At 43.9% G+C, this 16,967-nt stretch overlaps 1 protein-coding gene across 1 annotated transcript in view; it reads left to right on the top strand.

Annotated features, from left to right (window-relative positions):
* usp48 (ubiquitin specific peptidase 48) overlaps positions 1-16,967 on the top strand; it is a 195,163-nt gene that overhangs the window by 149,215 nt on the left and 28,981 nt on the right. Inside the window, exons 15-18 of the mRNA XM_070860713.1 lie at positions 146-220; positions 9,540-9,664; positions 12,980-13,102; positions 16,782-16,843. Coding sequence (XP_070716814.1) covers positions 146-220; positions 9,540-9,664; positions 12,980-13,102; positions 16,782-16,843 — 385 coding nt within the window. The remainder of the gene's footprint in view (positions 1-145; positions 221-9,539; positions 9,665-12,979; positions 13,103-16,781; positions 16,844-16,967) is intronic.

A 16,967-nucleotide genomic window follows, 5' to 3' on the forward strand; every position in this document is an offset into this window, starting at 1 on the left:
GTTTTTATCCTTTATGATATGCTGTGCTACTCAAGTAAAAAAGATAGCCCATTTAATGTGTACCCATGTGTATTTAGTGTAATTTGACATTTATTTTTGTTGTGTATGTTTTGGGGAAATCATCCAACATTGTAATTTGTTGAAGGGGACGACGAGATAACAGGAGAAAAAGATGATGATGAAGACCTGAACTTCAATGAAGACCTTGTCTGTCCACATGGCAAGTATAAAATGTTTAATGCAATGAAATTCCTTTTACTGTTTTTCTCTTTAATTAACTGGCAACCAAATAATGGGCCGGATCCTGCTAGAGTAGGGCATCCAACGTTAGTTAGATTTTGTTTCTGCACCCTTCTGCTCAAATATTTATTGTACCGTAACTTGTTGAACGTGCAAGCTGTTAACGGCATGGTGAAGTCAACAGGGACCTTAGTGGAAACAGCAGTGTATCTCCTTAACCAATTAGATTAAAGGGTTGAGAAAGAAAGGGCCGAGGAGGAGGAGGGTGATTTTGAGTGAAATCAGGTACAGGAAGAGCAATAAAGAGAGGGAAAGAAAGATTGGATTAAAGAGAGAAATAAGGGACAAAGGAAAAGTACATGTTGTTACAAAGGTTCTTGAACTGTTAATTATCAGACTTAACTTTCCGTGGTGAATTTAATGGGCAATTAATGTGCAAACCAGCAAGTTCTTAAAAAGGGGAGGCTACGGGCGAGATGCCGTTAATGCAAAGCAAATGGCGGAGCAGCGTAAATCAACCAAGTTCTGGAGATTCGCAACTCAGTGACATCAGTCGGTCACTGCTCTAACCTGACTCCACCCTATCTGCGCCAAACCTATCCCACCCTCAACCGTGTCTGTTCCATTTCCTGCATTTTTGCTCTCACCTCTTTGCCCCCCCCCCCTCTCCCAGAACCACGATAGAGTCCCCCTCATCCTCACCTTCCATTCCACCAGCCTCCACATTTAATGGATCATCCTCCGCCATTTCCGCCACCTCCAGCGTGATCCCACTACCAAATGCATCTTCCCTCCCCTCGCACCAAGTCCCATTCACCCATCATCCTGAAGTTCACTGACCTACTTTGGTGCCTGGTTAAGCAATGCCTCGATTTTAAAATTCTGATCCTTGTTTTCAAATCCCACAATGGCCTTACCCCTCCCTATCTCTGACCACCTCCAGCCCTACAACTCTGAGATCTCTGCGCTCCTCCAATTCTGGCCTCTTGCACATCCCTCAGAGATCTCTTCGCTCCACCATTTGTGACATAGCCTTCAGCTGCCTAGGTCCTAAGCTCTGGAATTCCCTCCCTAAACCTCTCCACCTTTTAAAATGCTCCTTAAAACCTACCTCTTTAATCAAGATTTTGATCACCTGTCTTAATATCTCTCTATGTGGCTCGGTCAAATTTTGTTTTAGTGCTCCTGTGAAGCACCTTGGGACATTTTACTACGTTAAAGGCACGATTTAAATGTAAGTTGTTGTATCTCTTAATCTCCTAAATTTGCTGGCCGATTGACACATTAATAATGGCATGTGTCGTTAATGAGCCATTATTTGTCCAGCAAGCTCCAGCCCATTTTAAGAAATTGCACATTTTAATGGCCTTACAGTTTGATTAGGCCTTTAATTATAGATTAAAACTTTATCTGCTTTCCATTGAAAGGTATCATGGGTCCTAATCGCGCAGTTATACTGTGTGGGCCTCTCCAAGAAAACAATTTTTGAGGATGTAACTAGTAGAGTGGACAAGGGAGAACCAGTGGATATGGTGTATTTAGACTTTCAAAAGACTTTTGACAAGGTCCCACACAAGAGATTGGTGTGCAAAATTAAAGCACATGGTATTGGGGGTAATGTATTGACGTGGATAGAGAACTAGTTGACAGACAGGAAGCAGAGAGTTGGAATAAACGGGTCCGTTTCAGAATGGCAGGCAGTGACTAGTGGGGTGCCGCAGGGCTCAGTGCTGGGACCCCAACTCTTTACAATATACATCAATGATTTAGATGAAGGAATTGAGTAATATCTCCAAGTTTGCAGATGACACTAAGCTGGGTGGCATTGTGAGCTGTGAGGAGGATGATAAGAGGCTGCAGGGTGACTTGGACAGGTTAGGTGAGTGGGCACATGCATGGCAGATGCAATATAGTGTGTAAAAATGTGAGGTTATCCACTTTGGGGGCAAAAACACGAAGGCAGAATATTATCTGAATGGCGGCAGATTAGGAAAACGAGAGGTGCAACGAGATCTGGGTGTCATGGTTCATCAGACATTGAAAGTTGGCATGCAGGTACAGCAGGCAGTGAAGCAGGCAAATGGCATGTTGGACTTCATAGCTAGGGGATTTGAGTGTAGGAGCAGGGAGGTCTTACTGCAGTTGTACAGGTCCTTGGTGAGGCCTCACCTGGAATATTGTGTTCAGTTTTGGTCTCCTAATCTGAGGAAGGACGTTCTTGCTTTTGAGGGAATGCAGCGAAGGTTCACCAGACTGATTCCTGGGATGACAGGACTGACATATGAGGAGAGACTGGATTGACTGGGCCTTTATACACTGGAGTTTAGAAGGATGAGAGGGGATCTCATAGAAGTGTATAAGATTCTGACGGGATGGGACAGGTTAGATGCAGGAAGAATGTTCCCGATGTTAGGGAAGTCCAGAACCAGGGGACACAGTCTTAAGGATAAGGGGTAAGCTATTTAGGACCGAGATGAGGAGAAACTTCTTGCATAGAAACATAGAAAATAGGTGCAGGAGTAGGCCATTTGGCCCTTCGAGCCTGCACCACCATTCAATGAGTTCATGGCTGAACATGCAACTTCAGTACCCCATTCCTGCTTTCTCGCCATACCCCTTGATCCCCCTAGTAGTAAGGACTACATCTAACTCCTTTTTGAATATATTTAGTGAATTGGCCTCAACAACTTTCTGTGGTAGAGAATTCCACAGGTTCACCACAACTGGGTGAAGACGTTTCTCCTCATCTCGGTCCTAAATGGCTTACCCCTTATCCTTAGACTGTGACCCCTGGTTCTAGACTTCCCCAACATTGGGAACATTCTTCCTGCATCGAACCTGCCTAAACCAGTCAGAATTTTAAACGTTTCTATGAGATCCCCTCTCATTCTTCTGAACTCCAGTGAATACAAGCCCAGTTGATCCAGTCTTTCTTGATATGTCAGTCCCGCCATCCCGGGAATCAGTCTGGTGAACCTTCGCTGCACTCCCTCAATAGCAAGAATGTCCTTCCTCAAGTTAGGAGACCAAAACTGTACACAATACTCCAGGTGTGGCCTCACCACTTCTTCACTCAGAGTTGTTAACCTGTGGAATTCTCTACCGCAGAGAGTTGTTGATGCCAGTTCGTTGGATATATTCAAGAGGGAGTTCGATGTGCCCTTACGGCTAAAGGCATCAAGGGGTATGGAGAGAAAGTAGGAAAGGGGTACTGAGGTGATGATCAGCCATGATCTTGTTGAATGGTGGTGCAGGCTCGAAGGGCTGAATGGCCTACTCCTGTATCTATTTTCTATGTTTCTATCACCTACCATTTCAGTATGAGCTGAGTATAGTGTAGCTTCAGCTAGGTGCAAAGTAGTGTTTTAGAAGTGCCCAGGTGACCCATTTAACCTGCTGAGGAAATCACAAACTTACATTTCAGTATTCTTACTGTTGAAGCAGACGTCCCAAACTACAATCTTTCAATCCTCATTTGATGCAGGAGTAGTGCCGGAAGAATGGAGGGTTGCTAATGTTATACCATTATTCAAGAAAGGGGAGAGGGATAAACTAGGAAACTACAGGCCCATCAGTATAACATCGGTGGTGGGGAAGATATTGGAAACCATTATCAGGGACAAAATAAACTGAAAGGCATGGGTTAATTAAGGAGAGCCAGAATGGATTTGCTGTAGGCAAATTGTGTCTCACTAACTTGATGAAATTCTTTGATGAGGTAGAAGAGAAGGTTGATCAAGGTAGTGCCGTAGATGTTATATACATGGAATTTCGGAAGACATTTGAAAACGTGCCACACAGGAGGTTTATTAAGATGGAAGCCTTTGGAATTAAGGGGAAAGTGACGGTATGGATACAAAATTGGTTCAGTGACAGGAAGCAAAGGGAGGTGGTGGTGGTTGATGGATATTTCTCAGACTGGGAGGTGGTCTGTAGTGGTGTTCCCCCAGCAACAGTTATGGGTCCATTGCTCTTTCCAATGTTTATAAACGACCTGGACTCGGGTGTAGGAGCAGCATTATAAAGTTAGCAAATTATACGAAACTTAGCAAAGTAATAGATAAGTGATGAGGATAGTTATCGGCTTCAGGATGACAGACAGGACGGTGAAATGGGCAGAAGCATGGCCGATGGCGAAGTGTGAAGTGGTGCACTTTGGGAGAAGTCATATGGAAAGACAGGATACTATAAATGGCACAATTTTGGAAAGTGTAGATGAGCAGAGAGACCTTGGAGTCTATAGACACAAATCCTTAAAGGCGACAGAGCAAGTTGATAAGGTGGTTTAAAAAAGCATATGGTTAGTTGGGTTTATAAATAAAGGTATAGAATATAAAAGCAAAGAGATCAGGCTGGAACTTTATAAATCACTGGTTAGGCCTCAGCTGGAGTATTGTGGACAATCTGGGCCCCGCACTTCAGCAAAGATGTAAAGGCCTCAAGAGAGGGCACAGAGGGGGTTTACTGGGGATGAGGGGCTTCAGTTATGAGGAGAGGTTGGAAAAGTTAGGACTGTTCTCCCTGGAACAGAGAAGGTTAAGAGGTGTCCTAATGGAGGTTTTCAAGCTGATGAGAGGTTTTGATAGAGTAGAGACTGAGAAAAATTATTCCCTCTGGGGAATGGGTCAATAACCAGAGGTCACAGATTTAAAATTATTAGCAAAAAGATCAAGATGGGAGATGACATTTTTTCACTGAGTTTCAGGATCTGGAACGCACTATGTAAAAAGGTGATGGAAGCTGATTCTATAAACAATTCGAAGAGAGTTGGACAGGTACTTGAGGATGAGGAACTTAAAGGGCTACCGACAAAATGCAGGGATATGGGACTAAGCATGACTGCTCTTTCAAAGATCCCGCACAGGCTCGACGGGCCGAATGGCCTTCTATGCTCTAAGTTTCTAAAATTAGCCAGTTGGAGAGCAGGCTTGCAGGCAGCACGTATGCTCAGTGCTCCTTTGTCACTAACTTCAGTCTTACCTGCAGCGATGCGCAGTTGGCAGTCTAACTCCAATCTGCGAGATGTTCAAGAGTGTTGACCAGTAGCTGCAGCTTAAGTGTTTATTTAAAATTTCCAATTGCGCATGGAGTTGAAGCTTACACAAAGTGAAAAAGGTTCCGTTATTTAGGTTCATTATGATTATTTTGACATCCTTGTCATTGACTGACAATAGGTTCACATGTCTTTACAAAAGATCTGTGTTCTACCAGGGAACACTCCAAATAAACTGGGCTGGAAGGTTTTATGTTATGGTTCAGAGGAACATGTCTTTTCAAAATTAAATTAATTACCCCCTTGGATTACAAAGCAAAAACTATAAAATAGGAAATTCGAGCAAGTTTCTTCTTTCACATTCAAACAAAGAGCCTGAATTTTGTAGTATTTTTTTCAATTTTTCACTTTGAAAAGTAGCCTGTGTTAATGTACCTTTATAATTATATAGGGTGGAATGTGTTATATTAGTAAATATATACCTTCGTAAATGAGATTCAGTCTGTAGCACTGGAAAAATACCAGGGGTAAATTTCTGACTTGGCACTGCCAGCAGTGATCCTCGCCCACCAAGAGCGCGTGTCTGAAATGCTGACACGCCGCACACAATTTTTCAACCATTATCTTAAATGTTTGGAACATCACATGCTAAAATTTCTGTGATTTTCCAATCATTTAAATTAATGGGCGGTTGTATGCAATGTGTGCGAATTTCCAATAAATATTTCTATAGTCAGAGCTCCCCTCTGGGAGCACAAAGTAGGAATATTGCCCCTTTAATTGCAAGTTAGTCCTCAAAAAGGATAGTGGATTAGTATTTTCAGTATTAAATATTCCCCCCCCCCCCCCCCCCGAACTAATAGTTTCAAAAATATGATGCAAAAACACTTTACTTTTCAGGAGATAATCTGGTTCAATGCTGAATTTCCTTTCAGGTGACGTGCATTGCAGTTTTCAGTCACACACCAGATGGCTGCTTTAAGAACATAAGAGGTAGGAGCAGGAGCAGGCCACCTGGTCTCTCGAGCCTGTTCCGCCATTTAATAAGATCGTGGCTGATCTGATCATGGATTCAGCTCCACTTCCCCGCCCGCTACCCATAACCCTTTATTTCCCCATCGCTCAAATAATCTGTATCTCCACCTTAAATATATTCAATGAGCCAGCCTCCACAGCTCTCTGGGGCAGAGAATTCCATAGATTTACAACCCTCTGAAGAAAGAAATTCCTCCTCTTCTCAGTTTTAAATGGGCGGCCCTTTATTCTGAGACTATGTCCCCTAGTTTTAGTTTCCCCTTTGAGTTGAAATATCCTCTCTGCATCCACCTTGTCGACCTCCTCATTATCTTATATGTTTCGACAAGATCACCTCTCATTCTTCTGAACCCCAATGGGTATAGGCCCAACCTACTCAACCTATCTTCATAAATCAACCCCCTCATCTCCGGAATCAACCTAGTGAACCTTCTCTGAACAGCCTCCAATGCAAGTATATCCTTCCTTAAATACGGAGATCAAAACTGCACGCAGTGCTCCAGGTGTGGCCTCACCAATACTCTGTTCAGTTGTAGCAGGACTTCTCTGCTTTTATACTCTCTCCCTCTTGCAATAAAGGCCAACTTTCCATTTGCCTTCCTGATTACTTGCTGTACCTGCATACTCTCTTTTTGTATTTCATGCACAAGGACCCCCAGGTCCCTCTGTACTGCAGCACTTTGCAATTTTTCTCCATTTAAATTATAATTTGCTTTTCTATTTGTCCTGCCAAAGTGGATAACCTTACATTTTCCCACATTATACTCCATCTGCCAAATTTTTGCCCACTCATTTAGCCTATCTATTGCAGATTTTTTGTGCCCTCCTCACAATTTGTTTTCCCACCCATCTTTGTATCATCAGAAAACTTGGCTACATTACACTCGGTCCCTTCATCCAAGTCATTAATATAGATTGTAAATAGTTGAGGACCCAGCACCAATCCCTGCGGTACGCCACTAGTTACTGTTTGCCAACCGGAAAATTACCCATTTATCCCGACTCTCTGTTTTCTGTTAGTTAGCCAATCCTCTATCCATGCTAATTAATATATTACCCCCAACTCTGAACTTTTATCTTGTGCAGTAACCTTTTGTGTGGAACCTTATCGAATGCCTTCTGGAAATCCAAATACACCACATCCTCTGGTTCCCCCTTATCCACCCTGCTCGTTACATCCTCAAAGAACTCTAGCAAATTTGTCAAATGTGATTTCCCGTCCATAAAACCATGATCACTCTGCTTAATTGAATTATGCTTTTCCAAATGTCCTGCTACTGCTTCCTTAATACTTTCATAATCTATTTTCCGCCCCTCATTTTTTTAGTCATTCTTTGCTGGCTTTTAAAAGTTTCCCAATCCTCTGGCCTCCCACTAGTCTTGGCCTGTTTTCAATTTGATACCATCCCTTACATAGATGACCTGGAAGAGGGGACAGAGTGTACTGTAATAAAATTTGCAGATGACACAAAGATTAGTGGGAAAGCGGGTTGTGTAGAGGACACGGAGGCTGCAAAGAGATTTAGATAGGTTAAGCGAATGGGCTAAGGTTTGGCAGATGGAATACAATGTCGGAAAATGTGAGGTCATCCACCTTGGGGAAAAAAAACAGTAAAAGGGAATATTATTTGAATGGGGAGAAATTACAACATGCTGCGGTGCAGAGGGACCTGGGGGTCCTTGTGCATGAATCCCAAAAAGTTAGTTTGCAGGTGCAGCAGGTAATCAGAAAGGCGAATGTAATGTTGGCCTTCATTGAGAGAGGGATGGAATACAAAAGCAGGGAGGTCTTGCTGCAACTGTACAGGGTATTGGTGAGGCCGCACCTGGAGTACTGCGTGCATGGTCACCTTACTTAAGGAAGAATATACTAGCTTTGGAGGGGGTACAGAGACCATTCACTAGGTTGATTCCGGAGATGAGGGGGTTACCTTATGATGATAGATTGAGTAGACTGGGTCTTTACTCGTTGGAGTTCAGAAGGATGAGGGGTGATCTTATAGAAACATTTAAAATAATGAAAGGGATAGACAAGATAGAGGCAGAGAGGTTGTTTCCACTGGTCGGGAAGACTAGAACTAGAGGGCACAGCCTCAAAATATGGGGGAGCCAATTTAAAACGGAGTTGAGAAGGAATTTCTTCTCCCATAGAGTTGTGAATCTGTGGAATTCTCTGCCCAAGGAAACAGTTGAGGCTAGCTCATTGAATGTATTCAAATCACAGATGGATAGATTTTTAACCAATAAGGGAATTAAGGGTTACGGGGAGCGGGCGGGTAAGTGGAGCTGAGTCCACGGTCAGATCAGCCATGATCTTGTTGAATGGCAGAGCAGGCTCGAGGGGCTTGATGGCCTACTCCTGTTCCTAATTCTTATGTTCTTATTATGTTCTTATTTCCTTAGATAGTCACGGATGGTTATCCCTTCTCTTAGTCTTTCCTTCTCATTGGGATATATTTTTGTTGCGAGTTATGAAATATCTCCTTAAATGTCTGCCACTGCTCATCAACCATCCCATACTTTAATCTATTTTCTCAGTCCACTTTAGCCAACTCTGCCTTCATACCTTTGATGATGTATATTACAGGTGTGTCCTGACGTGAGGTGAAACCTGAAATGGCAGACATCTGTGGGATGGAAATGTATTAACTAATCTGATGATTCCAGCGAGCGGTCTTTGGAAATGTATACAGATAGGGCAGGGGCAGTATTTTATTCTGGAAGTACTCTATTGTACATTTGTGTTTCTTAATTGCTTCTAACTGCTTTCTTGCACACTTGTTTAATTGTATATTGAGGTGAAGGATTTACATTACAAAGTGATCTTTAAATTGACCACACACACACAGTTTTATCTCATGCTAGCTGGGAAAGTTGAGCCTAAAATTGAAAGAGTTGCGCATTGATGGTTTATGTATTGTGAACTATTTTAGAATTTAATTACTCGGTTTATTTCACCGTGTCACCATGATATCGAAGTCCACTAAAAAATGTGTGGGGCAGAACAAGCACAATAGTAAGAATTCATTATTAGGAATTGTACATTTCTCAATCCTATTCGAAGTACAAAATATGACCGTTAAATGTGCAAAGAATCCAAGAAATGTAAAATATCCATTTTGCCCCAGGATCTGTAGGTGAAACTCCTTTATCTGCTGGCTAGGGAACACCTGAATCTCGGAAGGATTTTGAGGATCAAAAGCACATCGCTGTGTTTGTAATTTAGCTGGATAAACTCAAAGATTTAATAATTCGTAAATCTTTTCAACAGGGGACTTGTGCACATCTGAAACTGAAAGAAGGCTCGTGTCTGATGAAACATGGCATAGACTAAAGGCTTATTTCCCCAAGTCACCCGAATTCGCACATTATCACTCGCCTTGTGTACAGTGTCAGGTAATAGCAATACTTGATTTTAAAAAAAATGAACTTCAGTCTGACTGATAAATGGTATCGCAAAATTGGTTTGTTTGCTTGCATAGCAAGATAGATCATTCCTCGGAACAGGACAACAAAATTCATCAGTCATGTTGGACAGGAAGTCAAAATTGGAAATATCTTCTCTATGTTTACCCTAGACCTCTATCAGGTCACCCTCAGCCTTTTCTTTTCTGTCTGTTCAATCTTTTTTGCACCTTCTCCAGTGCCTCTATATCCTTTCTATAATATGGAGACAGAACTGTGCACAGTACTCAGTGTGGTTAAACCAAGTTCTATACAGTTTAACATAACTTCTCTACTTTTCAATACTATCCCTCTGGAAATGAACGGCAGCACTTTGTTTGCTTTTTTTATGGCCCTATTAACTTGTGTAGCGACTTTGTGATTTGTCTACCCCTCGCTCCCTTTGCTCCTCTACCCTATTCAGACTCATGCTTTCCAAGGTGTATGTGGCCTCCTTATTTTTCCAACCAAAATGCACCACCTCACGTAGGTATATTGAAATTAGTTTGCCATTTATACACCCATTCTGCAAGTTTATTAATGTCATCTTGTATTTTGTCGCAGTCTTCCTCAGTGTTAACTATACCCCCCAAATTGGTGTTGTATATCTATCTAGTAACCACTCTTTCAGTGGTCTTCAGGGACAGTGCATTTCACATCTTCTCAACCATTTTGTGTGAAGAACTTTTTTATGGGCCTGCTGTTGACAAGATTAGTTCTAATTTAAGATTATTTTCCTTTATTCTAGGTTTCCTTACCAGAGAGAAAAATCTTTGCTTGTTATCATGTCACTCTGTAACCTTATCTCTAAATAGTATAATGTGAGTCTCTGATCGTACCGCAGTTCAACAATCACCCTACAGTTATATATTTTATATCTTTGGTGCCACTTCTTCGCTAATTGCTGTATTTTTTGTAGGAAATAAAGTATAATCAAAGGATGCAGTTTTTAATCTTTTGGGAATAGTTGTGTGATAGTGAGCTGCATATAGTTGCATATCATAGAATCATAGAAATCTACAGCATGGAAGGAGGCCATTTCGGCCCATTGTGTTCACGCCGGCGGACCAAGAGCTATCCAGCCTAATCCCACTTTCCAGCTCTTGCTCCATAGCCCTGCACTTAAGTGCACTTCCAAGTTCTAGAATTTTAGAATCAGAATTTTACAGAGCAACAGGAGGCCATTTGCTCAATTATACCTGTGCCGGCTTTTTGGAAGAATTATCCATTTAGTCCCAGTCCCCTGCTCTTTTCCCATACCCTGAAAATGTTTCCTTTTCAAAGTATATATCTAATTTCCTTTTGAAAGTTACTGCTGAATCTGCTTCCGCTACCCTTTCAACAGTGCATTTCACATCATTATTACTCGCTGCGTAAATTAATTCTCGGATGTGCTTATTTGTACTGCAAAAATGGCCACCATTTTCCACCCTTTGTCTATGATTGGTTCCCTTGGAGGATAAGCCACATCCTGAAGTTTTACAGGAATGTGTAACTGGAACCGCCCATTCCAAGGTCTCACTGACTTTGCAAATTGTAACTCGATCCACTTTGACTTTCTGAAGTGACAGAGGAAGAGTTCTCCAGAAGGCAGCAAGGGCCAGCCAAAATGCCTTACCCCAGTCCAAGTGCATCCTCCCCCAGCCAGATGCCTTATCCCAGTGCAAGTGCATTCTTCCCCCCACCCCCCCTCCCCACACCCCCCCCCCCCCCCCTGACCATAGATGAGGCAGGCATTGTGTATGGATTGTTTAGTGGGTATGAAGTGAACAGTGACTGTGCCATGACTTCTGGATATCATGCACTCCAACAATGTCCCTTGTAGGGGGTTGGAAGAACATGACCTGTCTTGCCCGAGTTCCCTGTCTCCCCTCCAACCTCCCCCCACCCCCGTCTCCTTCATCTTCCCCCCGCCCCAGTTTCCTTCATCTCTTCCCCCTCCCCCACCCCGGCTCCTTTTTCCCCTCGCCACCGTTTCTGTTGTTTCCCCCCCCCCCCCCCACCCCCAGCACTTCTCTCTTCTTCCACCCTCCCCCGCCCCAGTCTCACTCCCCCCCACCCCAGCCCCTCTCTCTCCACCCCGCGCCCCTCCAGCCCCTCTCTCTCTCTCTCTCTCTCTCTCTCTCTCACTCTCCTCCCCCCCCCCCCTCAGCCTCTCTCTCTTTCCCACCCCACCCCAAAAGCCCCGCTCTCGCTCTCGGCCCACCGTCGCTTCTCTGCTCGCCACTCTCGGCCCTAGGCCTGCCGGAGGGAGGAAGAGTCGGTGGGGAGGGAGGGAGAATCTGGGGGGGAGGGGTGTGGAGTCGAGGGAGGGATAGGGGCAGGGGGGAGAAGGAGGAGGTAGAGTCGGGGAAGGAGGGAGAGTTGGGGGGGGAAGGTGGGAGAGGCAGGAGGGGGAGTTGGGATGGGTGGGGGCAGGAGGGAGAGTCGAGGTGCAGGAGGGAGAGTCGGCTGGGGGGGTGGCAGGAAAGGAGGGAGAGTTCGGGGGAAGGTGGGAGAGGCAGGAGGGAGAGAGGGAGAGTCTGGGGGGAGGGGGGCAGGAGGGAGAGTCTTGGTGCGGGGGGGGGGGGGGGGAGAAATGAGGGAAGAGGAGAAGAGAGTCAGCGGTGGGGGGGGGGTGGGGGTGAAGAGAGGGGAGAGGGCCGGGGCCTGAGTGGGGGAGAGAGTTGGAGCCTCAGGTCCTGCTTCTCGGCACCATGTGGAGGGAATGATTTGGGGCCGGGAGGGCGGGGGAGCTGGGCGGGGCGGGGGGGTGGGGGGGGGTGGGTGCTGAGGGCTTGACAGACACATGTATGTCCAAAAAAGGGCAGTAAAAAAAGTGAATGGGGGGGGGGGAGGGGGGCTAGATCGTCGCATATCTATCAAAAAAAAGTGCAGTACAAATAGTTACACTGAAAATTCTCCTTTTGCCAGATACCTTAAATCTGTGGCCTCTGATTATCAACTCTTCTGTCACTGGAAACAGTTTCTCATTCTTTACTCTGTCAGAACCCTTCATGATTTTGAACACATCTATTAAATCTCCCCTTCACCACCTCTGCTCTAAGGAGAACAAATCCAGCTTCTCCAGTCTCTCTGCATAACTGAGCTCCCTCATGGTACTGTTCTAGTAAATCTTCTCTGCACCCTCTCCAAGGCCTTGACATCCTTCCTAAAATGTGGTGCCCAAACTGGGCACAATGCTCCAACTGAAGCATAACCAGTGGTTTATAAAGGTTTAGCATAACTTTCTATGTCTAACTGCAAGCTTTTTGTTTTGTGGAGAAGGTATTAGAAAAGGAGGGTGAGGAAAATGAGACCCTGAGCAAGATGATGGCAAATGAGCAGAAATCAGCACTTCTATGTCTTTTTCAAGATAAAAACAGACCGCTGCTAATCAAATGGCCTGAGGTGAGAGGGTTTGATGAGATGTTCCTATTTATTAACTATTCAATCATGAATACAATTGAAAATTATGCATATTTCTGGTAAGTGAAATATTGGTACAGTTCTTAATTGTGCAACTACAATTGCTTGCCAGCTTGGAGTAGCCTCTCGCATTCCACTGTCGCAGTGTTGTAATGGCGCATGGCCAGAGGCTTGGCATTTGCTGCTGTCCTGAGAGTCCTGTTAGAGGAGGAGGTTGTGGGATTATGCGAGGGGAACTGATATAGTCGTAGTGCAAGATGCCAAGTTAGAACTCCTCTTAACCAGAGAACATTGTGACAGATTATTTATGTTTTGAGAGTGGAGTGTGCTGGTGCCAAGGGTGGGCAAGGAAGAACAGGCAGAGGAGTTCTGTGTGTTACCTTGCCTGCCCTGCAGAGGATGTGGAACCATTTGTGGTACTGTCCTGCGGGTCAGGGAGTTGGCACCCAGTGCCACCTCCCTCCTGTTGACAGGATTACTATTTGAGTGGCTTGGTGGCACCCACACCCAAGTTTTTTTCACCTGACTTCACTCCTTCCAAGCGAGCTTGTAGATGTGAATGACTGAAGTTCTGCATTCTTCTTCTTCTGGTTAGGTGCCGTGCCCTGCTGCCTTGCTTCTGGTATTGCTGATGTTCAACTCCCCCAGAAATATTCATAGGGCAAATGGTGAAGTTATGAGAGTGAAATGAGAGATCCCAGCACTGTTCTTAGCTGGTTCCCCGGTCTGCTGCTGAAGTGCACAGGCTGAACAGTGTTTGTAAAGGCTGCAAGGAGGTTCCATACAATTTCACTACTTACACCCATTTTGCGCAAGGTTTCTGACGATGCCTACTGCGGATGAACAGATCCACAAAACCTGTGGGTAACTCCCTCTACAGACCATGGATAGGCGCAACACTTTTTTCAAAGGTGTAACACCTGTGTAATTCACTTCAACTGGTATGGGGCTCAAATACTCATCCTTTTAATGGATAGGTGAGAGTGTTACCAACTGAGCCTAACGGCTGCACCCTTTTTCCTTAAAATGGAAAGGAAAACCTAGGAGGAATATTTCCTTTCCTCCCTCTTCCCTCTTCCTCCGCCCCAAATCCTACTACTGAAAAATAACGTTGCTGTATGAAATGTCAACTTCCACCTTAGTGGAGTTACTGCAGGATGTACCCAAGATCAGCTTCTGGTGTGTGATATTTATTTCACATTATAGAGAGAGGATACTTCATACTGAAGATACCCTCTCCCAATCTCTTTCCTTTTCCTTGAATGACGATGACTTCATTCTACCCCATCTGCTCTATCGGGTTGACGTAAAAGATCCCATGGCATTATTCGAAGAACAACAGGGGAGTTATCCCGGTGTCCTGGCCAATGTTTATCCCTTGAGCAATATCACTAAATTAGATTATTTAGGCATCACATTGCTATTAGTGGGACCTTGGCTGCTGTGTTTCCTACATTACAACAGTGACTATACTTCAAAAGTATTTCACTGGCTGTGAAACACTTTGGAATGTCCTGAGGTTGTGAATTATGTAAATGGAAGACTTTTTCTTTCAAGTGAACAGTATATTAGAATAAAGGATTACTTTATGTGTATGAAAATCTCCAGCAAACTGGTCAGTAGATGCACAGTAATCTTGGGAATGTTGGTCCTTTTCCAGATATTAGATGCCAGTAAATACAGGGTGTATAATTGGTTGAGGTAAAATGGAGCTCATTACCTGATGAAAGGCTTGAAAAAGCTTGTGAAGAATGGCATTGAAAGTTGGGCTGGTTCTGTTTGGAGAAGAAGGGATTTCTTGATTTGAACTTTTGAAGATTACGAAGAGGATTGAACAAGTTGGTTCAGACACATTGCTCATTGTGCCTTAGGATTCAAGTATCGGAGCACGAATGTAAAAATTACTTCAGAATAGGAGTCTGGTAGCACTTCCATTTAAGAAAGGATAATGTGAATAAATTACCAGAGCTGATTATTAAATGTGGTTGAGGCAACTAGATGCGTTTCTGGAGAGAGGAGGGCGGGGGGAATAGGCCAATCGGGAAGGCAGTGTAGCTGATGCTATTCTAGGATTTAACAACACGGTGAAGAGAAGGTCTGGGGTTTGACAAAAATAATGGGAGGGTGAAATGTGGGGTTTTGCTCAGTGGTGGATTGTTACAAAAATAACGTATTAAAAAGATGGACAGGAACGGGCTGATGGCAAATTGCTTGTTCATGGGCTACCCGATATTCTTGTGTGGCCAGTTTTGTGGAGCACAAGAGCATCCTGCAGGGACATGGGACTGATGTTTCCTCTTGTGAAGAGGCACTGGCCTCTGCTTGTCACCACGCACTATGGCAAAGTTATTGAGTACTCATAATGTGGCGAACTGACATAACACCGTGTTCAACCAGGGATCAGCGGGGTTTCAAGGAACAATAGAAATGTTGGCAATAACATTGATTAGTTGCAGTATATCACCAAAGAAAATTTTTTTTAATTGTTTTGAAATAGTTAGGACTGCTAATAAAGTTTTTTTGAAATACAGCCTAATTTCTCATGCATTTCGGTGCTCGCTGCTTACCATATGGATCGGTGCTGGGGCACCAGCTATTCACAACCTATATCAATGATTTGGATGAGGGGACCAAATGTAATATATTCAAGTTTGCTGATGATACAAAGCTAGGTGGGAATGTAAGTTGTGAGGAGGATGCAAAGAGGCTTCAAGGGGATATAGACAGGCTAGGCGAGTGGGCAAGACCATGGCAAATGGAATATAATGTGGAGAAATGTGAAGTTATCCACTTTGATAGGAAGAATCGAAAAGCAGAGTTTTTTAAATGGTGAGAGATTGGGAAATGTTGGTGTCCAGAGGGACCTGGGTGTCCTTGGACACTAACCACTGAAAGTTAACATACAGGTACAGCAAGCAATTAAAGCAAATAGTATGTTGGCCTTTATTACAAGAGGATTTGAGTAAAGATGTCTTACTGCAAATATAATGTGGCCCTGGTGAGACCACACCTGGAGTATTGTGGTCTCCTTACCTAAGGAAGGATATACTTGCCATAGAGGGAATGCAACGAAGGTTCACCAGACTGATTTCTGGGATGGAAGTGGGGCGATTATCCTATGAGGAGAGATTGAGTAGACTAGGCCGATATTCTGAAGAGTTTAGAAGAATGAGAGGTGATGTCATGTCATTGAAACATACAAAATTCTTACAGGGCTTGACAGGGTAGATGCAGGGAGGATGTTTCCCCTGGCTGGGGAGTCTAGAACCAGGGGTCACAGTCTTAGAATAAGAGGTCGGCCATTTAAGACTGAGGTGAGGAGAAACTTCTTCACTCAGAGGGTGGTGAGTCTTTAGAATTCTCTACCCCAGAGGGCTGTGGAGGCTCAGTCTTTGAGTGTGTTCAAGACAGAGGTCAATAGATTTTTAGATCCGATGGAGAATCAAGGGATATGGGGATAGTGCACGAAAGTAGAGTTGAGGTCGAAGATCAGCCATGATCTCATTGAATGGCAGAGCAGGCTCGAGGGGCCGAATGGCCTATTCCTACTCCCAATTCTTTTGTGATCAGAATATGATGCTTGAAAACTGCTTTGACTGACTGACTTGGTTCCATAAATATATAGGTTTTTATTTACAATTCCTTAATGTATGTTTTCCAGGAGACTGATGTTCTGTACGTTGTTTCCCAGTTTTTTGTAGAAGAATGGAAAAAGTTTATCAGGTGACTTTTTGTTTTATTTTTATATAATTTCTGCTGTGTTATTTAGTTATACTTTGGCTGTTCCAAAGAAATCAAGTGAGATTCTAAACTGCTGTGTGCATTTTTTGGGAGTGGGGGAATGAAT

Source organism: Pristiophorus japonicus, chromosome 18, assembly GCF_044704955.1.
Source record: "Pristiophorus japonicus isolate sPriJap1 chromosome 18, sPriJap1.hap1, whole genome shotgun sequence".
In the NCBI taxonomy this organism is placed as follows: Eukaryota; Metazoa; Chordata; class Chondrichthyes; family Pristiophoridae; genus Pristiophorus; species Pristiophorus japonicus.